Source organism: Phycodurus eques, chromosome 15 (assembly GCF_024500275.1).
Source record: "Phycodurus eques isolate BA_2022a chromosome 15, UOR_Pequ_1.1, whole genome shotgun sequence".
Lineage (NCBI taxonomy): Eukaryota > Metazoa > Chordata > Actinopteri > Syngnathiformes > Syngnathidae > Phycodurus > Phycodurus eques.
The window spans coordinates 17,262,060-17,289,490 of record NC_084539.1 but is presented as its reverse complement, the minus strand read 5'-3'; the positions used below and the strand labels follow the sequence as shown (position 1 = coordinate 17,289,490).

Here is a 27,431-nt window from a genome sequence, read left to right as displayed (position 1 = left end):
TTATTTGAATGTAATAAAAATTGTATTAAAAGTACATTTTATAACATTCATCTTTTAATTCAGAACATTCCAACATTTTGCAACAGTTTCGTCAAGTACAACGTTGATATGCACAATTCCCATGCGTCAAATATGTTTGTTAAAAGCATGATACGAAAACCACGTAACTAATTTTTACGACATTTTGTAGACGATGCGGACATCATCTACATCCAGGACTTGCCGGAGGTCGACACTTGTTTGTTCAATAGAAAGCTAGCATCGCTTTTGACACAAGGTCCATCAAGTATGCCTGACCATTGAGGGATCTCTAAAGTGACTGTTAGCAACAGAAACACTGTCACTTAAGCTTGTGAATCACTCTTAAAAGTACACTAAATTGTATTGTTCATTGTTATCTAATTGTCTCCACAGAGGTTATCCCGTCGGTCAGGTGTGTCGAAGCTGCGTGTCGGGCTGCGTGTCCTGCGAGAAGAACTCCACCTACTGCCTGAGCTGTGAAGAACCCCTGCTGCTGCTCAATCACCGGTGTGTGGAGCAGTGTCCCGCGGGTCACACGGTCCACATCCAGGATTGCCGACGCTGCCCCGCGGCCTGTGAAGAGTGCAGCCCCCTTGGAGAGTGCACAGGTAGAGCAAACCTTTGTGGTCAAATTGGTCCACACAACTAATAAATAATCATTAAACAAAGAGAATAACGTCTTGTGTATTTACAAGGTTAATGCTAACGCTAATTAGCATCAATGCTGCGGTGATTTAATCATTTCAGCAACTGATTGAACACAAACGGTGCAGCAACAACATGTAGACAGACAATAATAACAGTATTCAGAGTATGGCTGGGCAATTGTTTTTTAAATTGTGTATTTCTTCAGCTACCAAAAACTCAACTTTAAATATAATTTAAAAGAACACAAAGAAAATAAATTGGTAACAATATATATTAAAAATAATAGCAGTAGAAAACAATGACTACAAATAAAAACCTGCTGTGCGCACCTTGGCCTTTTAGGGGCAGTGTGGTGCACACACAGACATACACACATATTGGGATAAAAAGTTATGTGTTGTCAGCCTGTGAGGAGTATCACTTCCTCCACGAGGGTGCGTGCATGCCCGACTGCCCCGATCGCTTCTTCGGCGATAACGAGCGGCGGGAGTGTCTGCGCTGTCGCGCCGACTGTCGCTCGTGCGACGGCCCCGGACGCGACGACTGCGACGCTTGTGAGGACCCCCGGGCCGCACTACGCGACGGAGATTGCGTGACCCCGTGTCCCGCTCGGACCTTCATGGATGACGCCACGGGAGAGTGTCAACGTAATCAAGTCCATCACACACACACACACACGCTCTCTCACACCACACTCTCACTCACACACTTTCATGCACCCGCAATCTCTCTCGCTCTCTCTGTCGCACACTCTCATGCTTTCTCACACACATACCATATTACATATAGACTCTGTCACTCTCACACATTCTCAAATTCTCATTCCTCTCAACTCTCAATTTCAGTCTGACTCAATTTCATACTCTCACACATTTAGTTTATCTCCCTCTCACATGCATGTAACCACACTCTCAGTCACATACACACAAACACACCCACTCTCGCTCTCTCTCTCTCTCTCTCTCAAACACACGCAGTCTCACAAAATCAACACAATCTCTCTCGGGTCTCCAGCTTACACTCTCACACATTCTTGCACACTTGCTCTGACTCTTGCACAAACGCCGACGTCTCACATTCACACACTCTTTATCTCACACTCACACAGTTTCTCTCTCGCTCACATGCAAAAATCTCCCAATTTCCCTCTGTCACGCTCTCTCTTCCATTCCTTCTCACACACTCTCTAAAGCTAGCTAATTCCATATTTCTCTTTCACTCTCTCGCTCTCACACACACACATTTCACCTTCTTCACTTGACTCACTTTTTAGTCAACATTCAGAAGTTCTCCCTCTGAGCGTGGTGAATAATTTTAGTACCGACTAAAATAGCAACGACGCTCCTCAGAAGTCAGGCAGCTGTCACGTCGCCTCCAGATAGAAACCCAGCTGGAGCACGCGACACACACACACACACACACACACACAATGGGTGCATTTTTTCATCCCAGAGCACGTTGCATTCAGCGACCAGTGTAATTTCTGACTTTGTCCGTGTAATTACTTTTTTCTTGTAACATTAAGAAATTTTTTTTTCTTCGTAATGTTATGACTTGCCGGCACGGTGGCCAACTGGTTAGCACATCTGCCTCACAGTTCTGAGGACCCGGGTTCAAATCCGGTCTCGCCTGTGTGGAGTTCGCATGTTCACCCCGTGCCTGGCTGCATTTTCTCCGGGAACTCCGGTTTCCTCCCACATCCCAAAAATGTGCGTGGTAGGTTGATTGAAGACTCTAAATTGCCCGTAGGTGTGAATGTGAGTGTGAATATTTGTTTCTTTATATGTGCCCTGCGATTGGCTGGCGACCGATTCAGGGTGTACCCCGCCTCCCGCCCGAAGATAGCTGGGATAGGCTCCACTAGGCGACTCTAGTAAGCATAAGCGGTAAAGAAAATGGATGGATGGATGGATGTTATGACTTTATTCTCTGAACTTTGAAACTTTTCTTTTAAATGCACCCCAAAAAATACAAGTGTCAACATAATATGACTTTATTCTTGTAACTTTACAACTTTTTTTCTCAGATTTTTTTTCTAAACATTGTCCTTGTAATACAGTGTAATATGTCCTGATAATATTTCTGTGGTATTACTCTATTCTTTACAACATTCTGTTCTTTTTTCCTCATTGTTCTCATAACATTACGACTTCCTCCTTCATCCAGTTTTTCTTCTCCTAAATTTCATTTACCCCCACAAAATACAATCTTGTCCTCAAAATATGAATTATTGAAAATATCATGTTTTCCCCCCTCAAAAAAATCTAATTTTCCTAGTCGTAATACTATGATTTGTCTGTGTAATATTACAACTTTTGAAAATTCAGATTCTGCAACTTTTTATGTCACATATAATGGTAATATATTTAACAATACATAACATAGTATAGTATTACAGATACTGAATGTATTTTATTCGGTGAGTAAATAATAGTCAAATCTATTGTTATCATAGAGTGTGACGTCTCCTGCCTCACCTGCGTGGGGCCCTTGGCCGGCTCCTGCTCTGGCTGCAGAGAGGGCCACAGACTGGAGGGTCGCGGACTGGAGGGTCGCGGCCAATGCGTGCCGTCGGCCGACGAGTGCTCGCCGCACGAGTACGTCGACGAGCGCGAGGAATGCCAGCCGTGCCACAAGAACTGCCGCCGCTGCTCCGGCCCGGGGAAGAACCACTGCTTGAGCTGCAAGCAGAGACGTCTTCTACAAAGTGAGCTCTATCTTTAAAGGTCATCTTAGTGATGACGATATTATACATTTATAGAGACATTTTTCTAAATAGAAAAAAAGTATTTTATTGTACAAAAGGACAATGAAAAGCAGGGTTTTTCCTGGCTCAAATTTGTAATTAATTGAATAAATGTGTTTTATTATTCAGTAACATTTTTTCTTATATTAAAATGCAAAATAAGAATACAGTAACCTTGTTCGATATCAAATTAAAAAAACATTAACTAGCTAAATGTGGCCCCGTTGAGTCGTAGCCTCGTTTCATTTGGTAAGACGTTCTCATTCTAGTCCTTCTAGTCCAGTGCTGTTCTCCCTAAAAAATAAAAATACAATAAATAATCACAGACAGCTGCCTCGAAATTTTGTGTAAAAAAAAAAAAAAAAAAGCTTTAACGTAAGAAAAATATCAAAGGAAATCCTTCCCCTAACCAGATGGCAGCTGCATTGACGAATGTCCGCCAAGTTTCTACGCCGACGAGTTGCGGCAGAAATGCGAAGCGTGCCACCCGACTTGTCAGTCCTGCGCCGGGAAGCGTAGCCACGAGTGTCTGGCCTGCAAGGACCGGCTCTTTCGCCACGACAACGAGTGCGTGGAGACGTGTCCACACAGGTAACCACAAAACACTCCAATTAATGCGCTTCGTAAGTACTTTTAACAACCATTGTCCAATGTTTGTCACCATACGATTTTATCGCTATTTGATGTCGACATTATAAAATGTTGCTATATGTTGTCGCTATCCAATGTCGCTGAATGATGTCGACGCTATCCAGTGTCGGCATCAGATGTCGTCGATATTCGATGTTGCTATATGTCGTATCGTATCTGATGTCGCTATCCGATGTTGTTGCTATTGGATATTGTTCTAAAATTTTGCTCTGTGATGACGTTATCCAGTGTTGTTAGCTGATGCCGCTAGCCAATATTGCTCCACGGTGTTGCCACTATCCGATGTTGCTATCTGATGCCGTCGCAATTCCAAGCATCTCTATCCAATGTTGCCACTATCCGATGTTGCTATATGTCATTGCATAACTGAAGTCTAGGGCTGTCACGATCAAATCTTTTTAGAATCAGTTATCCTAACGACTATTCCATCGAGTAATTATAAGTATAAATTCTGTGTACAACATTTGAGACAACAACAATAGCAAATGCTAAACAGTTAGCAATCGCGATTAGCATTAGCGCGCTAGCAATTACCATTTTAGGTAACCATTTTTTTTTTCTTTTTTTTTAATATAAATAAACGCTAACGTCCATTCAACTCACTCATATATCATGTTATATGTTTTTTGTTCCGGTGGACCTTCGAAGCAGAAATTTTGCGTCAACCTATTTTGGAAGTCAACTTAGCTGACTTACACATTTCTTTTCCCCTAACAATGTTATCGCTATCTGACGTTGGTCTAAAGATTTGCTAACCGTTTTAAAAGGCGTTTAAGAGTATGGGAGAGGTTACTATGAGTGCTGGGAAGATTAATAAGATTTTGGGGAGGTTCAATCTCAAAAACAAATATGCGGTCGCGACTTTGTAGATTTCACCGACTGCAGGGGTGGTCTGGACCATGACCCTGCGATAAATGAGCGATTACTTTAACTAAGGTTTTTATTCCAATTTCAATCACTTGAGAAGATTTTCAGGAATTTCCAGCCCCCGTAATAGAGCCTGCGATTATCGAGCTCCTCGCTTTATGCGTCGCGTCGTTTCTATGGAGATGTGTGGCTTGAGTAAGTGGAAGATTCACTTCACGCGGCTGTAAAATGCTAATTGTTGCATATGTTTAATTGGCGGACAGCGGTGGAGAAAATTAAATTAATGTGCCGTTAAATTGCAATTAAATCCTGCCCAGTTTATTCCGATAAATTGTACAGAGGCTGCATGAATGAAGTCTTCACGCTTTGTTGTTTAATGGCGCGTCGTATCTATACACTGACCTCTGGCTCCTTCTTCCTCACAGTCACTATGGCAACCAGGCCTCAAGGGCGTGTGAGCCATGCGACCCCACTTGCAGCGAGTGTTCGGGGGACGGGGACTGCCTGAGCTGCGCACCGGGACTGGTTTTCATGCCGCGGGAAGGCCGCTGCCTCCACGCCTGCCCTCGCGGATTCTATCACCACCGAGATGATGACGACGACGCGTACGCTACGTGCGAGCGTTGCCACGGCAACTGCGCAACGTGCTCAGGTCAGCGACACGACGCGATGATATTGATGACATCGTAGAAATGGAAAATTAACGACGACAGCGGTGCCTTGAGAGATGAGTGACCCGACTTAGGAGTTTTTCGAGGTGCGAGGTGTCGCTCGGCTAATATTTTGCTGTAACTTGTGAAATTTTGAGATAAGAGCACGTGAACTCACATCAACACCCTTCGCAACAAGCAGCAGATAGGCAGAAAAAGAGGCTTCATCCTGTTTATTGCCACTCCCGGTCCAACTTTACTACCAAACTAAACCTAAAACAGAGAGAATTAGTGTGCATTTAAAAAAAAAAAAAAAAAAACACGCAACTTTGCCTTCCTAAATTCCACTAGCTTAATGCTCACACAAAGCATAACGACATAGACAGGTTAACGAATAGCATCAGTGTCGCCGTATTACAACTCTAAAAACTCAAAAGGATATTTGACCACCAACAGTGGCTCAATACATCGACAGACAATATAACAATACTCGCAGGCATATATTCTTTATCCTCTGGGGAAAACGAATTATATTAGTGCAGTTGTGACTGTCTCCTTTGTGTACGTCCATACTGTATGTCTGTATTATACTGCCCCCTGCTGGTGAGCGAAGGCACACACACACCAAAAGGTGCCGCAATGACGTAATCATGATGCGACTGTTTTTGTCCTTTTTTTTTTTTTTTACAATTTATATAATGAACTTATTACTCTGTGTTTTTATGAAGTGTAATATTACAGAGTGCTATATTCATTATTAAATACATTACAACAATTTTTGCTCGGTTTTGTTGGAGGCTGCAACGGAATAATAATAATTTCATTCATTTTAGCGGGGAAAGATTATTTGCAGTACGAGCCTTTCGAGTTACGAGCGTAGTCACACTACAAAATAAACTTGTATCTCAAGGCAACACTGTACTATCCTTTTTAGTAGTAGTGTTCAATATAAAATGACAAATTAGTAGTACTGGTAGTCGTTCTGTATGGAAGTCTTTCTAACAAAGCCTGACTTGCAGCGTTAGATTGACTTCCCATCAGAAATCGATTGAGAACCTTTGAAACCCTGAACCGAATAAGGCTCTCTCTCTATTTGGCAAGTTCTATCAAATTGTTGCAGTTATGGACCCTCATAGGTTATTAATGAGCTGTTAGCATTCATATCATATTACTGTATGATGACATATTTTGCAGGAATGGGTTCTTACTCCTGTGACTCGTGCGGGCCTGGTTACTTCCTGTCAGGCAGCACGTGCGTGTCTGTGTGCGACACGGCCAAGTACCCGCTAATAAAGGTACAGTCGTGTTGTTTTTTTCTTTTTTGTAGCGTGGCGCGTTTCCACAAATAGCGGTCGACCAATGAACGCACTGTTTTGGATTACTTTGTGAATGTTCCATCCCTGAGTGCATAAAAAATATTTAGAAAATAAAATAATAGATATTATTTTTAAATTGTAGCTAAAAAAAGAATAGAAATGCATATAATTATTTTTTAAAAATTCATTAGAATATAAAAGAACCTTCCCTTACATAAATACTATTTTAAAACAATTCATAAAATATAGAATACGTAATGATAAATGTCTGACTGTGTTGCCTGTCAGGGTTCCAGTCACAGCTGCGAGGACTGCGACGCGTCCTGCCTGCGTTGCGAGGGACCCGGCCCGGCTAACTGCAGCGCGTGCCCCCCACACGCCATCCTTGAACCCGGGGGGCGCTGTCTCCTTTGCTGCCACGCATCCCCCGCCGCGCACACGCGGGATTGCTGTAACTGCACCGAAACAACAGGTAGTCAACAAGAATAATTATTATGACTATTTCATGCTGAAGAAGCATCAATATGAATATATATTATATATTATTATATTAAATAATCCAAAATTTACAGAAAAAATACAAAAGAAATTCAATATTGAGACGATGAGATGTTTTTTTTCCATCTCTTTTGTAATTTCCTAAAGTAAACTTTACCCAAATAAAACTCAGTAAAATTGATATTAAAATTGTTACTTGTCATATTTACTGAAGAAGAAAAAAAGGATGAACAAAACATCCAAAGGAAAATATGAAAGAAAAAAAAATTTGGGGGGGGGTAAGGATCAGAATGCTCTAAAGTTGTTTTACATGATAAAATTCATAATAGAACTTTTTGGGGGAGCTATTCCTGTATTTTATTATGTGACGTTTTATGTAATTTTTAATAATTAATATTTTGAGAACAAAGTTGTATTTCAGAGGAGAAATGGGATTTTACAAGAAAAAAAGTTAAGTTATGGGAATCAAGTAATACTACGTATTAATAATAAGTGTACGTTTGAGGGTTTTTGTGCCCTTTGTAGTTGAATATGAAAATGTGACTCGTGTCGGCATAACAGCAAATGACAGGCTCAAAATGTGTGTGTGTGTTGTGTGTTTTTCAGGGGAGTGCATCATCAGCACCAACCTGGCGTTCAGGAACAAAGACGAGGAGGATGAGGGGAAGGAAGAGGAGGTGAGGGGCAACCTGGTGGTCTTCATCATCACGTGTGTCCTTCTAGTAGCCGGACTCGCCGCCACCATCTTCCTCATCCAGCACTCGCGCTCCAAAAGGGCGCCTTCAGACGGGACCCCGCGCGGCTACGAAAAACTGGGTTCCGGTCCCGGTTCCGGTGGCTACAGCTCCTCCTCGTCTTACTACAAAGGCACGCAGATGGAGGACTTGGGCAAACGCTACTCGGTCGGAAAAGACGATGTAGCTGAGGATGACGAAGAGGACATTGTGTACATGAGTCAGGACGGAACCGTGTACAGGAAGTTCCGCTACGGACAACCGAGCGACGACGATGATTTGGAGTACGACGATGAGAGCTACACGTATCGATGAAGCTTATTTTCGTTTCTCACCTAAAATAAGAAATAATTAAAATATAAGAATTCTTTTCATGACTTCTTTATTATTAATAATATTAGAATAAAGTAGTGTGCGACCGTCTTCATTGGTTCTTTTGTCAACCCTAAAATAAGCCACTGAGAACACGAGTGGGCTAACTCCATGTTTAAGTTAAGTACAGAAATAAACAGAGAAACGGCATATCTTTCAGTTGAAAACAGGTCTAAATCAAATTTGTTTAGTTCCAATTTTCACATGGAGAACTAGAGCGAGCTAACATAAATAGAGAAAAGGCATATCTTTCAGGTGAATACTGGTCTAACCGAAATGAGTTAAAATTTTGACATATCGCTGGCGTCCGGCGGGATCCTCACACCTCCAAAAACGTCGCTTTTCGGAGACCCAAAAAAAACAGCACCTTTGTTGAACCATTAACATTGAATCGTCAAAGAGAGTAAGCCATTTTCAACACTTTAAATTGTTCAGTAATTTGTAAAAATAACACACACGTGGAGATAGACCAATAGTATAGACCCAAAAAAAATAAAATAAATGTTGGTCCAACGCCAGCGATATCGTACCAGAGGAGGCTAGCTCCATTTTTAAGTGCAGAAATGAAAAGAGAAAAGGCATCTGTTTTATTTCAGCCCATAATTGCACTCAGCACTTTATTCTTCAGCTTGGGTGCCAGCGCATCTGCATATTAGTAAAAGTGAACGTTATCTTTCATGAATTGTTGACTGACAATGTTTGGACTTAGACCACGATTGTACTCAACTTTTAGTGGTAGCCATAAAACTGTAAATTACACTTCTGCATTACAAAAATTGTGTTAGCTCTCTCTAAGCTGAAATGAGCATTTACAAGTGTATTATTGACTTTTAATGTTGCCTCTCTTCTCTGAAGCCGAAATAAAGCACAATATTAGAAATCTTATAAGGTTGTATTCATTTATTTTAAATATTAGAGGTTTGTATTATTCTAACTGCACCTCAGTGACTCATTATTAGCTGCATTTTTTTTTGTTTTTTTTTTGTAATTTTATAAAAATACACAGGATGGAGAAAAATATTGCAATTCGCTGAACAGAAAGACGATCACTGAATCAATAACGGGGCGTGTCTGACAACTGGTTAAGTTGCGTGTCCCGAGACTTGTTTTTAAAATTTTTAAATAAAGTTGTAAAAGCCACGGAGTGCTCGTGTTGCCAATGAATCAGACAGAAGCAATCGCTCAGACACGAGTCTACGGTTTATTGAACAAGTGTTTGTGTGACTATGAGGCTACATGCACTGCTATGCACGAAAGGCACGTGCACACACAAACACACACACACACTTATAAGACATTGTGCTTCCAAGACATGTTTGACTGTTTATTCATCATAAAGACGACTATTCAAAGTTTTCTGATTTTAACACTCATTAGAAGGACATGCTCGTTGTTATTTTGACTATTATGACTGTCCTTTGTGAAGCTAATTCACCTATAAGAGTAGAAACACTTCATTAGGTACACCTGAGCAATTATGTTTATTCTTCTGACCCCTGACATTTTTTTCTATTTTTAGATCTTCTCATGTAGTTAAATAAGACAACCATAATATTAGTAACAGTTCTGATATATATAGATATATATATATATTTTTTTTGAATGATGTATTTATTTATTTGAATAAAGTATTGAAAACTTTCTACTTTTATTGTATAATTTATATTTTCTCAATTTTGTGTATTAATAGCCCCCTAATATTTTTGATTTTTTTTTTGAATGACAAAACTTTGTAATGTACTGCATATTTTGGGAATTAAATATTACAATTTTCAATTGTAATTTTCTGATAACACAAATGTTTTTTTCTAATTCAATATATAATAATAATAAATATATAAAATATAAAAATAAGAATAATATATTTTTAGAATGAATATGACAAATTAATATTTTATATTTTTATCATTACAAAGAGTACTAATATTTCAGCTGTTTTCTTAAATATATGAAACAGTTTCTAATCTTTAATTATATTTTTAGAAAAGAAATACAGTATGTAATGTATTTAGAATTATTTGAAAATCCTAAATTTGTAATAAAAAAAATTTAAAAAATTAAATATCAGAAATTTAAGATTAAATATTTGGAATTTGTTTATATTTTATAATATACAATATCTTTGAATATATTCTAAAATAAATAAATAGAAATTGTAATATTTCATAGTATTTTTAGAATTAAACCTTACAACATTGCTAACAATATGGTTTTCTATTAAATACAACATCATCATTAATACATATTTTTTTGAATGAAACATCTCATCTCGAATATTTTTTAATCTCTTTAGGATAAAGTATTAGAATAATTTCCGAATGTTTTTAGAATGTGTGCAATAAATATTTTTATAGTATAATAATACATACTATGTGATAATAATGATAACATAAATAAACCACAATTAGATGATGTATTAGATGACATTATTAGGGTGTGCGCGTGTACCCAAATAAGTGCCCATCGTGTGTATTTTATAATGTGTATACTAAGCATTCAAATCAATTGTGTTGTTCTGCATTACGACTTGTAATGTTTTCTAATAGTAGCGTAGCACGTTGGACGCTTTTACTTTGAAAACACGTCTCTGAAATACTGATGTGTGTGAGCATGGGACATTACACAAACACAGACACACGACAGTGCGCTGCTGTATGACCGCCTGCTGTGTGCGTGTACGAGTCCAATTTATCCAAGTCGTGTTGTCACATGATAAACTACACGCACACTCGCGCGCGCACACACGCACACGCACACACACACACACACGCACACACACACACACACACACACACACACACTCGGAGGTTGAGTTCCCAGTTTAAGGAGCGCTGGCACCCGCCTCGTTTGCTCTGCTGGGAAGACAAAAGAGTGTTATATAAAAGAATGAATACACGCACACACACACTATTTCACGCAAGCACTCTCGCTCTCATAAACAACGCACACACTTCATCTGATACACACCTCTCTCTCACGCACGCTCACAAACTGACAGAGTACACACATTCTCCCTCACACATATACACACACAAAGCCACACTCACCGTGTTGGCTCGGTTCCCAGGAGAAAGCTATTCACTCTGCAATGAAAGACACAAAACATAATGGAGTCGTTCGTTTTCTGGCAGAGCGGGACTTGAGATATATGGCGGCGGGGATTTTCTCCGGCGTGATTCATCAGCCACGCGTTTTGATTTGAGGGCGTAAATCGGACACGAGGCAGGGAGACGCCTCGTTTGCTTTGCTAGCGCAGTCGTACATCAGCCAGTAACCGACGCACGTTCACTCAGTCACAGCGACACACAGCACACCCTTTTTTTCTTGCTAACTACATTAGTACTAGTATGCTCTTTTCCCTCAGTAGTACTAGTTTAAGACAGCTTTGCCCATTAGTAGAACGACTGTCTCTCTAGTCATGTTTTTTCCAATACTTTTTCTCGTATTTGGGATGTTATATTGGCTCTATTGTGCCTCAGTAAACAAGTGAAACATGAATTAAAATCGTTCACGCATTCCTAAATTCTAAACGTTTTTCCTACCGAGAGGTCTGTAATCAGGTCATTCGAATTTCTCGAGCTTATCTATATACTAGCGAAGATCTCCACCTACCAGAGCCAGCGCTGTCACAAACACGTGTGCTCTCACACGGAGGCAGCCAATCAGAGGAAAGGGGGCGGTCTTAGCCAAATATGGACTAAGCGGATACAAAACTGGGTCAAACAGAAGTAGCTGTCAGAGGAGCCTTTTTCAGACCTTTAAACAACTGGATTTCAGACCTTTATACAACTAGATGTTACTAGTGAGGCAAAACTGTTCATTAATTGACATCTGCACGCTACTAGTACTACTAATGAAGCGCTACACGTTAACAAGTAGGATTTTATTATGTCGCCAAGTACACGTAACGTGCAGTTCTACTAGTGCAACCTAGCCATTCTATTAGTGTGCTGAATGGTCTTACTCGTGAGGACAAAGTGGGTACTATTACATGGACTATTCAGCGCACTAGTACAATATAGAATAAAGGCTCAAATGGCTTTCCACATAGTAGTAACAATTGTAGTAGTAGCAGTTCTTTTGGTAGTATGAGTTGTTGTTTAGTTTAATTAGTTAGACCACGCTCGTAACTTAAGACACTCGTATCTCAAATTGTCTTTTACCATTGAAATGGATGGAAATGACGTTAATCCGTTCCAGCCTTTGTTTTCTTTTATGAATAGAGCACTATATAATATTGTACTTTATAAAAACATACATATAAAAACACATAATTAATAATTAAATATAATGTAAGTAATTAAACTGTTTGTATCATGATCTAATGCTTCAATTCAATTCATTGTGCTACTCCTTAAGGTGTGCCCGCCTTGACCACCAGGAGGCAGTATAATACAGTCACACAGACAAAAAAAAGGGCCACCTCTATTTAACGTAATATTAGTCATTTTTTTCACAGAGGACAAAGAATATACTGTACACCTGTGAAGTATTGTGATATGGTCTGTCCATATGTGTTGCTACACGTATGTGCTCAAATATCCGTTGCTTGAAGGTGTATATGCCGTGACTATCGATGCTAAACGTTAGCCCATCAATGGCGCTTTCTTAAGGGAATAAAATTTGGTTCTTTTAAATATACATATTATTATTTGTTTTCTGCTTAGTTTGACAGGAAACCTCGACTGGGAGTGGCATTAAACAACTCGAAGCGTCTTTTTGAGTAATTATTTACTATTTGGCAAACGTCTGCTAATTCTACAGTGAGTTGAATTCACTGCTCCTAAGTCGAGTCACTCGTATCTCAAAGCACCACTGCAGTAGTATTGGTAGCAGTGGTAGTGACGGTTGCATTGGTTACGGTGGCGGCTGCCGTCATTGTTGTCGTAATAGTCGTAATAGTTGTTGGGAGTAATAATGGTTGTGTGTCGCTCACACTGAAATCTCTCCAGCGTCCTTCAGTTCTCGGTCCAGTCTGGAAGGAGAGAAGATAAATGTAAAATGCTGTCAATAGGTTGGGGGACTTGTGAGGGTGGTTTGTATGCGTGCGTGCGTGCGTGTGTGTGCGCATGTACATGTATTGTGGGGTGTGAAGGTCTCACCTAATGATGCACTCTGGGATGTGAACACTCTCCATGGGGATGAGCTCCTGCAGCTCGTCCAAGCTGCTCACGTACTTGATCTTGCTGCTGAACTTGGTGCTGGAATAGAGCGTTATTATCACAAGCATCAACACTAGCAGTGGACAAAAAAACATATCAAAGACACCCTTTGAATTTCAATGCCTCCAACAAACTAAACGGCTAGATCAAAGGCTCCTCGAAGACCAATACCTCGAACAAGCAAAATGACAACATCATAGGCAACTGTTAACAAATACGCAAAATATAAAACACTAAAAAGTGCAATGCCTCAATTGTTAAAAAAAAAAAAAAAAGAAGAAGGAAACTACCAAAGACATAGCAACAAAACTGCAACATCAAATACATCTCAAAAGTCTTATGATTTGGACAATCTGGCAACATCAGACACACTTCTTAACGTTCAGTATTTTTATCAAACAAAACATCAAAGACAGCAGAACAATACATTCTACCGCATCAAACAAAAAACAGTCAAACATCTAAAATAAAATAAAGAAAACAAAACAAAAATTAAAAAAAAACAGCACCTGATACACATCTAAATCTAGGCAGCTCAAATCAACAAAACAGCAACATCAAAGGTTGAACTACAAACTCTTAAAGGCGCTGCCTCCAACAAACAGACAAAATGATAGAAACCACTTCAACAAAACGAAAGCACCAATGGAAAAACAACATAAAAGGACCACTCTGAATTTCAATGGCTCAAACAAAATGGCAACATCAAAACAAACATGAAACATGGATGCGTACCTGATGAATGGCTTGGTGATGGCCAAGATGGTCCGGATGAACCAAGATGGATGCAAGATGATGAACGACTTCAAGTTCTTCCTGAGTCTAAATGATGACAAAGCACACGTTGTGATGGCGTGTTAGCGTTTTATTTGCGCCTGACCCTCAAAGGTGCGCAAAGACTCGCCTTCTGTCAATCATCTGGTAGCACTTCTTGAGCCAACCCAGGCCCGGCATTCTTCTGTGGGGCGTGGCCCCGTTCAGGTACACAATCATGTAGTCTTCTGCCACCATCAGCTCCAAAGTGCTGATCACGTAGCTGAACACACACACACACGCACAGACAATGCTAAAATGCTAACATAACAACAAAACTACAACATCCAAAACAACTCTTTAAAAGTTCAATTCCTAAACCAAACCCTACGGCATTAACCAAATAAAGCAACATCAAAGACTGTGGAACCTCTAAAGTCTAATGCTTCGAACAAACAAAATCGACTACAACAAAGACACCTCTAAAGTCCAAAGTTAAAAAACGAACGAAATAACGTCAAGGGCACTTTGACTGTTCAATGACTTGAACAAAAAAACAAACAGTGAAACCTTCAAAATCAATTGCTTCAAACAAACAAAATGACTACATCAAAGACACAGTTTCTGGCCTCGAAGCAACATCAAAGACTCCACTAACATCAGATTCCTCACACTAAACAACATCAAAGCCAGTGGAAAGTCCAATGCCTCTGAACAAAATTAATAACAACAGAAACACTTTTAGACTGCAATGCCTAAAACAAACCAATCGAGAACATCGGAGACACCTGTCAAGTTCAATGCCCCGAATCAAAGAAAACGACAACATCAAAAACACGTACAATTCAATGCCTAGAAACAACAAAACGACAATGTCAAAGTGCGTGCAAAAACGTGTAAAGTTACACACCAACTCCTAAACTGTGCTCGTGGACATTTGCGACCTAGCAGCTCTATTTATTTATTTGTATGTTTTTATTTTCTGACTTCCTCCCGGCATGCTAACTGTCGTCCGCTGTTAAGTGACGCCGCATGGAGAGAGAGAGAGAAAAAAAAGGTGTGAGCACGGCACGCACATTTCTCTGCTGTTTGTTAGCTTCGAGGGAAAAACTAAACAGTGGCCGCTTTAGATGTATTTGATTTTACATGACAAGACTGATAGGCTCCAGCACGCCCGCGACCTTAGTGAGGATAAGCGGAACGGAAGATGAATGAATGAATGACAAGACTGTCTGCTGAAGATTGATGGGCTCCAACTGACCTTTTTTTAAAAAAAAAAAAATAAAATAATTTTAAACTACGGTAATGCGCATACACGCACACTAATTGTTATAATATTATGCTGCCATTGCTAACTATTATCTTGTGCTGTGGTTGTGCTGAGTTTAGACTTTGGGACCTCCAGGAGCAGCTGGTCAGCTAACCTGAGGCGCCAGGCACGAGCAGTTCAGCAAGATAAGACGAGTTGAGACCAATTAGAGCCTTTTACTGACAAAAAGCAGAATCTTAAAATGAACTCTCAAGTGCACAGGGAGCCAGTGGAGGGAACCCAGAACAGGGGTTATGTGCTCCCTCTTACGTGTTCCAGTTAAGTGGCCAGCATCAGCATTCTAGACTGAATTGAGACGTTACAGGGAAGTGGTAGTAAGAGTAGTAGTGGTGGTAGTATAGTATTGGGAGCAATTGTGAAGTGTTCTTTCTATACAAAACACTACCCTGCAATGGAAATCAGTAGTGCACTTACAGGAAGAGGTTCTCCATGATGTCGTGGTAGTCGTCTCTGTCACTGTCTGGCAGGAAACAAGCAGCAAACACGATGATGGCGTTCACACCGTTGCCGTAGTACCCTAAATTGATTTTTTATTTTTTTATTTTTTAAACACGAGAAACAAGAGTCAACGTCTTACATTTGTGGAAAAACTCAGGTCATTTGTCTCTGGCAACATACATAGCGAAACCACTTTTTTATTGTTTTTATTTTTTTTAGAGTGCAGAGATCTATTGGCATTTTGGACTAATCTTACGTTGCATTTCCATCTTAAGTTTGTAGAAAATGTCTGATTATTTGTTCCTGATATCTACTTCTGACTGGGGAAAAAAATGGCGCACGCACGATAAATGAGCTACAGATTTTGTTCTTCAGCAAGTTTTAAAAAAACAACAACAACACTAAAATAAAGAATTTTATGTCAACTAGTTCCACATGTTTTTGTATTAGTTCGTGACAAAATAATTTGACAGGATGTTGGTGTCTTACTGAGCTGTTTCCGTCGTAAACTAGCTGAAAAATGTATTTCAAGCGGGAAACATAACAGCACACCCACAATGAATAAGCTACGCATTTTGTCCTTTACAGTTTTTCAATCCATTGAGAAATAACGACGCTACTGCGCGCCGATAAAGTTTAGCATTATTATTTGGGACGGTGTACCTCCATGGGAGATGACTCGCATGTAGGGCTCGATGATCTTCATGTTGATGCGATGCTCCTGCTCGCCGATGACCACCGCTCGCCACAGCCTGACGTCCTGACGCTCGTCCTCGGCGCCGTACGTCGGGGCGGCTTCGTACGACTCGCTTGTCCGACATCGGTTCTCAGCTTTGGGATCTGAAAACAAGTGGTGGGGAGTAAATTTGAAACTGCTGGAAAGGAGAGTGTGGGGTGGTGGTATGCATGGTGAGCAGGGAGCAAAGACGGTAGCATTCTGACAGTTATCAAACTGTGTATTGTGTAGAATTAACAGTAAAATAAATGTTTACTTTTTTAGTTTTACACTTCAGTGCCTTTCAGGGTCTGTCATTGTTTTACTATGTCAATGAGTTGAATCGGTACTTTTACCAAGGTCTTTTCACACTAGTATCTGCACTTCTACTTAAGTACGCAGTGTGAGTACTTTTGCACTTCTGCTGAAATCAAACAGTTCATCAAAACACATGAAATTGTCGCAATTGTCCAAATTTTTGCCCGACCTACCGTCCCAGTCCAACTCGTGGTCCGTGTAGTCCAGGTAATCCCCTTCGTCCGGAGTATCTAGGTCATCGACATTGATGTCAAGGTCGTCGGGTGTCTCGCCCAAGTCGTCTTCGCTCTGCTCCAGGGAGAGACTGAGGCGGGGGGCCGACAATTTCTTTCGGTGGGTGCCGCCTCCTTGGAGGGGCAGGGAGGTGGGTGGCACTGAAACAACATTAATAGTATTGCATGCTGGTTTAGCATTAGGGGCAGATCTGCCAGTGCCCCACCAGATGGTGTTCGTGTGTGTGTGTCTTTTCTAAACTGTGTGCTTGCCATATCGCCATGTCCTTCATCTGCTGTGTGGACCAGCAGAGTGCCAAAGAAACAGCAGAAGGTGGGACAGCCTGTTTTTGATGTAATTAAATGGAATGTTTTTTCATTTTTTAAAAACAGTTATTTTCCTCGATAGTAATAATATTATGATTATAATATTAAGTGTATTTAAGTATTATAAAAAGCACTGTGCAAATTTGATTTATGACTGTTATTAATAACATTTGAATACTAATTAATATATTAGAAATGTACTTTTAATTATGGATTAAAATACACAATCCTATTGATACTGAGGCACAACATTTTAATAAAAAATACATTTCATTTTTGCATTTAAAAAATATATTTAAAAAAATATATAGATTAAATTGAAAGTTGGCCACAAATATTAGTCATATCTTAATAATAACCATTACATTTGCAATTTTGCACTTACATTTTGTACAGTACATTTGCTGCATTCATAAACATTTGAATACGATTGTTTTAATACTATTGGGGGGGGAAAAAAGAAGGAAAAAAGTGAAATCCCATACATACTACACGTCATGCAGTATTTTGTCCTAATCCGTAATTTATTCTGTGTTAGCAGGAATTTAGTTCAAAAAAAAATTTATATAAAAAAAAAATGATTCCGTGTTTTATGTGAATGAATTAGCGCGGCCTCCGTACTGAAATAACAAACTCCAATTTATGCAAGTGCCTTTGAGATTAAAAGATTGATTCAAAGTTTTCCCCGTTTTATCAAAATTGGATGGTGCTTGAAGGTAAATTTAAACTAGCACATATTTAAGTTTAAATTGTTTATTTTATATTATTATATCAAAAGTAGAATGCTGGCCTAGATTCAATTGTAAATTTGCCAACAATGATCCAAACACACTGTAATAGAATTTCAACAATTTAAAACATTACCCTAAAAAATAAATTGATTACAGAATATTTTATTTGGCAAAAACGCACGGGAAGTACAAGCAAAAACATGCACATTGGTGAAGATTCTCTGTAACCTCCGCTAACAACCTATGTCAAACTTAACTGCTCCCCGACATGTGAAGATGTTCCTCTCTCAGTCAAGCTGTATCATGTCAACAGACTTCCTTGACACAATTGCTCATTTCCCATTAGCTAGGGCTTTGGCACCATCTTCCGCCATCTTGGGACACAAGATTCCCCGCAACTTCCGTTAACAACCCAGGCTAAATTTAGCCTCTCCCTGACATACGAAGATGTTAATCTCTCAGTTGAGATGTATCACATAAAGATACTTCCTTTACACCATTTTCTACTTTCCTATTAGCCAGGGATTTTTTGACTCTTGTAAAATCTAGGGCGAAACAGAAAAATAGCAACACGCATACAGGTGAATTTGTGAATGGCAAAGTGCGATAAAGGTTTGGGTTGACTGCGCTGAATGTTATTTTTTTGTTTTTAATATGTTTGGAATCCACACACTTACCAGGTCTACCGTCGCTGCCCTCAGAGTTCATTTTGCTCTGTGACACGAGGTCCATTCCCAGGAGGACCTACAAAACAAAAAATACCAAACCCTAATCACACAAACGTAACCACGAGCTCTCACAGCTCGACGACAAAAATAAATTCACATTTCAAATAGAGATCACGTTGTCGTGTGAATGTGAGGACTTTTTACGTCACAACAAGCCCCGCATCTGCTGTACGAAGGACTGCATGATCACAGGCATGAAAATAACTCAAACATAATCAATAAAACATCCAATGAAAATATCCTACTTTCTGCTATGGCCACAAGCAGTCCTTGCTCTGCTGTATGGATGGAAAAATTAGATGTGAGGAGTGAGCATCCTTCATGGAGGATGCTGAGCTGCCTTTTATCCCCATCACATCCCCATTTTTATTCCCTCATTTTCCCATACTCACCGCTACCGGGAAGAAGAAGCAGCTCCTGTCGGCTACTTCCTGTTGCCAGCCTACTCCCCCTCCTCTTCCTCCTCTTTCTCGGGAGAAGCTGGGCTCGCAGGCGGCCAGCCGCTTCCGCCATTTTCTGCTCACGTGACCGGGGCTGTGCCCAAATAAAGACAACCACCTGCTCCTATAGCAGCTCCCCCCGCCCCCCGAGGCAGTGCGAGCGAGTGGAGAGGTAGGATGTGGGATAATGTGTTATTGCTGCTATGTTAGTGGCTGACAGGAGGTTCGGTAGTTGTTTTTTTACCCTTAGCTCAAGCACAGAGGTGAAATTGAAATCGCTTGATTTTTATTTATTTTTTTAGACATTATAAGTCATCTTCAACATACAAAAAAAAAATGCCTTCAATACAGGTAAGGATAATAAAAAAAAATCTAATCTGGCACACATATTGATCATGAACCTACGCAGTGAAACGCTTGGTTAGTCGGCCCTTTTGGTTAATAAGCCGTCATAAAAATACAGTGGCGCCTTGAGAGACAAGTTGAATTCGTGACCACGCTTGTAGCTCAAAACTGAAAATGAGTGGAAACTTGCCTTTAATCCGTTGTGTCCTCCCCTAAGTAACCATTGCTTAAATGGTTGTAGACCTGCGACTATTGATGCTAACCGTTAGCAATCGACTAGTTGACTAGTCTAGTCTGTGCAAGCCCTCCGACCTTGAGCCCATTGTGATTGAAAGGTGCAGTAGGGCAATTTTCTTGTCACATCACTCTCGCAATTTAACTTGTTGTAAATTGAGCATCTGTTAATTATCATAAACAAAGACATTGTATTTCCTCCTCGCAGAAGCGCAAGTAGGGTTTGGTCGCATTTCACCACAGACGACTTTTGCCAAAACAGTTTTTAAAGTCTTTGCTTAAAAAAAATGAACAAAGGGAAAGAAACCATAATGTACCTTGCTGCTTTTATGGGATGGTTAAAGCTGCAACAACATATTAAAGTCAATTCATTCCAAAAGCTGACTATAGCTGAGTGAATTCCAAGATTTCTCTGAAGATGGTGTCCTTGACACTGTTGAAGACCACTTTGGCGTTGCTGGTGTCGGTGGCGCAGGTGTAGTGCATGAACAAAGGCCTCCTGTGGCCCTTGTGCGGAATCTTGTAAAGCTCCAGGAAAAACACTTGGGCGCGTTTGGCGTCCTTCCGAGGCCCTGGTGGCAGAGGTGGGGGACTCGGGTCACAAAAGACTCAACTTGAACAACTTTACATTTGAAAATGTTCATTTTCAAGATTGGGGCCACTTATCCCTATGTTATTCAGCCCTGGGGAGTTGATTTCATACTGCTGTACTGTTTGGTGAACTTTTCTTTCCCCCCCCACTTTTTTAAACTCAAACGGGTTACATAATAGCTTGCCGTGTGCGGTACATTCAACTCGGTCTAATGTCACTCAAAAATATATAATAAAATAATAATAAAACGATTAATCGCCCAGTCTTAATTAAAACTTCAGACTTGAGACTGACTTGTGACCTCTGCCTGGTGGCTTGCCAGAAAAAAAAGCCATCACGTCACAGAGAAGAAAGGCGAAAGAGCGGAAGTACATACCCTTGTACTGCGGGAAGTAGGTGGCCACATCTGAATGCTGGACTTTCTCCTCCAGAAGGTCCTTCTTGTTCAGGAAGAGGATGAAGGAGGTCTCGCTAAACCACGGGTACTTGACGATGGTCTCGAACAAAGCCAAGCTCTCTTCCATCCGATTCTGACGGACCGGAAGGGGGGACATTGAATAATAACAACAACAAAAGACAATAACAAATACAAAACCAAAAGGAGACCAAGACAAAAAAAGAAAGACAAAAGGTCAGAATAAAGAAAAAAAAGCCAAAGAAAAAATACTCAAAAATACTTACTTCCCCCTTGGAATTACAGGTGCTAATGCGGGCATTTAGTGATATGAAATATTATTATTGTTATTATTCTTAATATTTATTATATTTAAAAAATAAATAATTGATGCACACATTTAATAAAATATTATGACAAAAGCAGAAAAAAAACAAGACAAAAAAACTGACAAAAAAAGAGAATACCACACCGAAAACAGAACAAAAACAAAAGGAGGAGTTTTGAGGCTTACATGTGCGGGGTTCTCAAGCATGACGCTGTCGTACTCATTGAGAGCGGCCAGGAAGACGATGGAAATGACGTTGTCCATGCAGTGGATCCACTTCCTCCTTTCAGAACGCTGACCGCCCACGTCCACCATCCTAAACACCAGTCCGCCATCACTCGTGTGTGTGTGTGTGTGTGTGTGTGTGTGTATATATATATATATATATATATATACACACACATATATATATATATATATATATATATATATATATAAATATATATATACACATATATATATACACGTGTGTATATATGGGGACGTGTGTGTATATATATATATATATATATATATATATATATATATATATACACACACACGTGTATATATACACACGTGTGTATATATACACATATATACACACACACACGTGTATATATATACACATATATACACACACGTGTATATATATATATATATATATATGTGTGGATATATATATATATATATATATATATATATATATATATATATATATATATATATATATATGTGTGGATATATATATATATATATATATATGTGTGTGTATATATATATATATATGTGTATACACACACGAGTGATGGCAGATGAATGTATGTATATATACATATACATACATACACATATACACACACAGAGAGAGAGAGAGAGAGAGAGAGAGAGAGAGAGAGAGAGAAATATTGTGGGGGGTGATTTAGAAAAGATTTATCTGTTCGGACAGAAAATATATTTACTACTTACTTACTATTTGGTAGCAAATCAATATAACACTAATATGCTATTATATAGCAACCTGGTGAAGAGAAATGATACAAATGCTAACAAGACATTAATTACATTAACATATAGAAATAAAGCAACTTGAGTAAATAAAAAAAGTATAAATAAAGCAAACTGAGTACAAAAAAAAGTGCACCTTATCAAACTAAATGACCTTTTTTCACAGGTTAGAATAATGATTTCAAAATGTGTCGGTCTGAAAAATTTAAGTATCATACTCTACCTGAAGATAACGTCCTTTATAAGGAAAGGGTACTCGATGATGCCCGTGGTGGGGACGCGGACCCTCAAGATGTCCTGCACATTCGGGATGTAACCCGGTGCAGTGATTCGATCTATGTCGTTGAAGTAACTGTAACACCGGTCGGTCAATAGGCTGTACCGTATATAAATATCATCTAAAAATGTTATTAAAAAACGTACTATTTGGCCGAATCGGACAGGTGGAATTCGCGTCTTCGCTCGTAGCAGTGCTGAACGCCGGAATCGCTCCACAAAATCTTGATGGCGCGCACTTGCCAAGCCTCCAACCTGTCCACCTTCTCGGCCTCCACTTGCCTCAGACGTTCCGCCAGGGCCTAGAATACCCGCAAGAGAGGGCTACTATTAGCTTAGCATTTGAAAAATCCTTATTGGAAATGGTACCCGACTAGAGGGCATGATGACCTCATTCATCTGCCTTAATGCAAGTTTTGTAGCTGGACCTAGGTTGCTATCTTGCTATATGTTATCATGACATTTATTGGCATGTTAGCATTTTATCAATTCTCATCAAAAAATAGTACCAAACTATAGGGGCATTATCTGCCTTGGCTATTTTTGTACCCAGGTTGACATCTTGGCAATATGTTAGCATAACAATTGTTAGCATGTCAACGTTTTATTGATTCTTATTAAAAATAATACCTGACAAGACGGCATGATGCAAAATTCTCATCTCAATGTCAAAGTGCTTTATGTACTCAGGCTATATTACTGTATTTTAGCACACCAATATATTATCATTTTATTTAGTCTATTTAGGAATATTACCTGACTAGAGGGCATGATATCAAATCCTCATCCATCTGACTCAATGCAATTTTTGTACTTTTTGTACAATTTTTTTCAGTTGTTAGCATTTTACCAATTCACACGAGTACCAAACTCATCTTTCTCAGGTTATCTTGATATATGCTAGCATAACTGTAACATGAATGAACATGAATGAACTCAGGTTGCTATCGTGCAATAGAAAAGCATACTAATTGTTAGCATGTTAGCATTTCATTCGGGCCCGGCTATACGCTGGGGCAAGACAGGGCACGGCTTCCTCCGACGCCGTGCCCCCTCAAATCAAATACGTCTCCTCCGCTTCTCGTGCTGTGTGCTGGCTGTCTGCGGTGATACTGTAGAAATGGCTAAAAAGTCATTTATTGTTGAAGGAAATATGTTCATCTTCATAATTTCATTGCCTGAAACATTTATTAATTTTGTATACATTTCTATAGTGACGTTCAATCATGAACCTCCTGCCGTTCGGCGATTGTGAAGTTACAGTCCGCCACCCGAAGTGGTGCAATTCTGAGTTTCAAAATAAGAGCAACAATCGCAACTGCTCTGTTTGCTGTTTGAATGTTGCTGATTTAATATTGTTTTATTAGAATAGAATACAATGCACTTTATTGTCACTGTACATGGATTTGCTTTGTAAAGTGTACTTATTGATCCTATGTTTATGTGTGCTTCACTTTTTTATTTTTTTTTTAAACACACAAGTACAGATGTATATGTGCCCTATTAACAGTAGTCAGTACCTATGTGTTATTTGAGTATTTTACAGGATGATGTTAAGTAGTGAAAGATGCTGCATAGCAATAGCCAAGTCAGTGGCCTAATAAATAATGAAAAATATAAAGTATGGTGTTAAATGATGCCCTGTAAAAATTTTTGCCTGCCCCATCAAGTTTGCATTCCGAGAACCGGCCTCGATTACATTCATTCTTCATAGAATTATTACCACACAACATGGCAGAATGTCAAGTCCTCATTGAGAGGCCTTCATGCTTTCGATACTCAAGCTTGCTACGTTATCATCGCAAACCCAATGAGAGCAAGTGAAAATAATGTTGCGTGCTACGAAGACAGCATACTAGAATGGAATGCCGACTAGCAAGGTGCATTGGCAATTTGCGCGGCATGCGGGCGAACTTCCCTCACAAGGTTGCGTTTGTCCACGTAGTCCGCGCAGAAGACCCGCATGGCCTCGATGAGCACTTGGATGGAGGTGACCACGTTCTGGCACACCAAGCGAGCGAAGGCAATCCGCTGTGCCTCAGTGTAGCCGTTGCCATGGAGGATGCGGATCTGCTTGAGGAAGGTGCTCTTGCCGCTCTCCGCCGTCCCTGGAGGGCAGGAACAAAACAAGAAAAAATGTCCCAATGGTTATCTTTTCATAGCGTGAGAACAATGCACTAGATGACAGTTTGACTTGTGTATCACTTTCATAATTCATTAATTAGCTGAACTAAGATGGTGAAACAGAGATTATTTCTCTCTTTGTGAGAAAGAGCACAAACTGGCTGAGACGGGTTGTAACCGAAACACACAGACAGACGTACAGTAAGGGGAGGTTCCTTGGATAACAATAAAAACAAAAACAAAAACTAAACAGATTTTGGGGCGGGGGTGAGTGATTGAAAAACAAAAGGAAACGACAAAATTGGCAAAGGGGGGTACATGCTTTTCAACAGACATCTCCGATATCGCAGGATTGTTATGCTGCTTTTTCCTTTTTAAATCGAAAAACTACAAAAATGCAATTTTTTTATGCGAAAAAAAAAGAAAAAAGATTGGGAATACATGCCTTTCAGTGGACAGCGACAATCCTTACATCGTATGGCAGGATTGTTGTGCTTTTTAAATCAGCAAAACAACAAAAATGACCGAGTTTAACAGTTTGGATTAAAAAATAAATCAATAAATAAAAAATATCACAGAATTTTGAGACACTTTCAATATTTCCCCGTTTTTTTAGAGGTTAATACTCACCTAAAAAGAGGAGCTTGATGGTACTCTGATACTGTCTCTTATCACGTTGCAGTTGCCTATTGATGGCTCTGTTGATCCTGCGCTTCTCGGCCTCTTCGGGGGGCAGGCAGCGGTTCATGCAGCAGTCCATGGCGACGCCAGCAGCCTCCGGCTGAGATGTTGCCACTCCTTTGGCCGGCGTTCATGTGTGGGGCCACATTCCCGTGGGGCCGGCGAGGCGGCGGAGGTGTACGGCGGCTCCTGGCTGGGACCTCAGCGACGGACACGCGCCTCTGATCACATCATACGCAGTCAAAACACATCTAAGTAACGCGTTGACTAAAAATGACGGGCCTCCAGTAAAGGGAGTTTCCTTGTGGGTGTCCTGAAGAATGCCGTAGGCGTGTCGCCGATGGGGGGTGGGGGGGCAATTGTTCTGATTTAGTGCCACTATTTCCTCATCCTTAGTATACACTAGCCACAAAAACGTTTGGGTTATTCCTCTTTCGAGTGAAACTAGGATGAAATTAGAATGGACGATAATCTTTACAGGTAAAATTAATTTTATTTGACCTCCACATTTCTCAAGGTAGGTCCAACCATTCAATGTTTTAATACTTTTTGTACATTGTTTTATAAAATCTAAAAAAAAGATGAGAAAATAACGTAAAACACATTCAAAAACATACTGTAAGTGATCATTCCCCACCCAAAATGGTCGAGCAAGAAAAAGAAAATCAGAATTTATTGAGGAAAAAAAAGTATCGGACAATAGAAATATGTATACATATATATACGTTCATCGATGGACGTTTTGCTCACCCGTATATATAGCATTTTGCATTGAGTTCGAATTAAGCTTTGCCGACTTTTCTAAGTTATGGTTTGGTTAAATAGACAACGTGTACAGGCAATACTTTGTTTTATGTTTCAACTGGAACGGCCATAAACAGCTTGAAGCAAACACTTCGCCATCTCTTATGAAGAATTGTTCATTATTTGCTGCTTGTTGTGAAGTTTTCTGCCACAATTTTAGTGTTTGTAAGTCAAGTCTTTGCTTGCAACTTACGACATAAAACAAATAATTGGCAAAGTGATGGCTCGGAGCTCATAAAACCTGAGGTACCACTGAAGTCTTAATTTATGACAATGTTTAAATGAAAATAAACAAAATAATAGCAGAAAGAAATATTGGCAAAAGCAGCCATAATTTTACAAGGATAAAGTTTTAATCTAGGAGAGACAATTTGACAAATGAAATTCTTAGAAAGACTTACAGGAAAAAGTCAAACTTTTATACACTGTCATAATTTAACGGGTATAGTCTTAATTTAGGAAAGAAAATCTAACAAACAAAATTTCACGCAAAAAAAGTCATAATTTTGAAAGTGAAAGAATTGAAAGTTTAATTGATTCTATATCATACTCATAATTCAAAACAATAATTTATCACATCATCTTTCCATAATGAAATAAGTGGAAATGATTGGAAATGATCAGTTAGCTGCAGTAACATTCGTCATTTTTCCACAGAGGACAAAGAATAAACGCCTGAGTATTGCCATATTGTCCGACTGCAAATGCTGTTGCTTGAAGCGTTCCACCTCTACATTGATGCTATTTGTTAGCTCGTGTAGTGTTTTGCATTATTTGTTAGCATTACGCTAAGCACTTTTTTTTTTTAAGGCAAAACTATGCAGTTGTTTCAAATACGCAACGTATAATTGTCTTAGTTTTAAGTTCACGAGTAGTCTGAACTGCTGCTTGTGAAGTGACTTGAGTTGAAATCACAACCACCACATAGCGCTAACATCTCACATTTTCCCTCACAAGTCAAAGCAAACAATCAGCCGGGCGACAGCTTGTATCCCGCAAAACTCGCCAG

General features: G+C 39.6%; 3 protein-coding genes across 15 annotated transcripts in view; 1 reads left to right on the top strand and 2 right to left on the bottom strand.

Moving 5' to 3' along the window:
- The window catches only part of LOC133414129 (proprotein convertase subtilisin/kexin type 5-like), a 31,410-nt gene extending 25,735 nt beyond the window's left edge, over positions 1-5,675 (top strand). The window contains exons 32-36 of the mRNA XM_061699274.1: positions 415-629; positions 1,074-1,316; positions 3,125-3,376; positions 3,829-4,006; positions 5,359-5,675. Of these exons, the coding sequence (XP_061555258.1) occupies positions 415-629; positions 1,074-1,316; positions 3,125-3,376; positions 3,829-4,006; positions 5,359-5,623 (1,153 nt within the window). The 3' untranslated portion in view covers positions 5,624-5,675. The remainder of the gene's footprint in view (positions 1-414; positions 630-1,073; positions 1,317-3,124; positions 3,377-3,828; positions 4,007-5,358) is intronic.
- On the bottom strand, positions 59-20,631 carry prune2 (prune homolog 2 with BCH domain). Of its 13 annotated transcripts, none has more exons than XM_061697441.1 (13): positions 19,463-19,693; positions 19,167-19,233; positions 17,393-17,593; positions 16,850-17,026; positions 16,163-16,265; positions 14,570-14,701; positions 14,401-14,487; positions 13,606-13,704; positions 13,440-13,478; positions 11,551-11,586; positions 5,762-8,318; positions 3,147-3,350; positions 59-613 (listed from the first exon to the last, which is right to left on the bottom strand). In XM_061697441.1, the coding sequence occupies exons 2-11, from the start codon at positions 19,219-19,221 to the stop codon at positions 8,180-8,182; spliced, it is 1,068 nt and encodes a 355-aa protein (XP_061553425.1). In that variant the 5' UTR covers positions 19,222-19,233; positions 19,463-19,693; the 3' UTR covers positions 59-613; positions 3,147-3,350; positions 5,762-8,179. The 13 variants fall into 13 exon arrangements, with proteins under 13 accessions (XP_061553425.1, XP_061553423.1, XP_061553426.1 ...); XM_061697439.1 differs by having other exon boundaries at positions 3,147-5,856; positions 7,173-8,318; XM_061697442.1 differs by having other exon boundaries at positions 7,173-8,318.
- LOC133413294 (guanine nucleotide-binding protein subunit alpha-11-like) lies at positions 19,927-26,314 on the bottom strand. Its single transcript, XM_061697432.1, has 7 exons — positions 25,568-26,314; positions 24,737-24,921; positions 22,961-23,115; positions 22,761-22,889; positions 21,737-21,866; positions 21,205-21,358; positions 19,927-20,808 (listed from the first exon to the last, which is right to left on the bottom strand). Exons 1-7 carry the CDS (start codon positions 25,695-25,697, stop codon positions 20,621-20,623), a joined length of 1,071 nt encoding a protein of 356 aa, XP_061553416.1. The 5' UTR covers positions 25,698-26,314; the 3' UTR covers positions 19,927-20,620.
- Between the last annotated feature and the right edge of the window lie 1,117 nt (positions 26,315-27,431).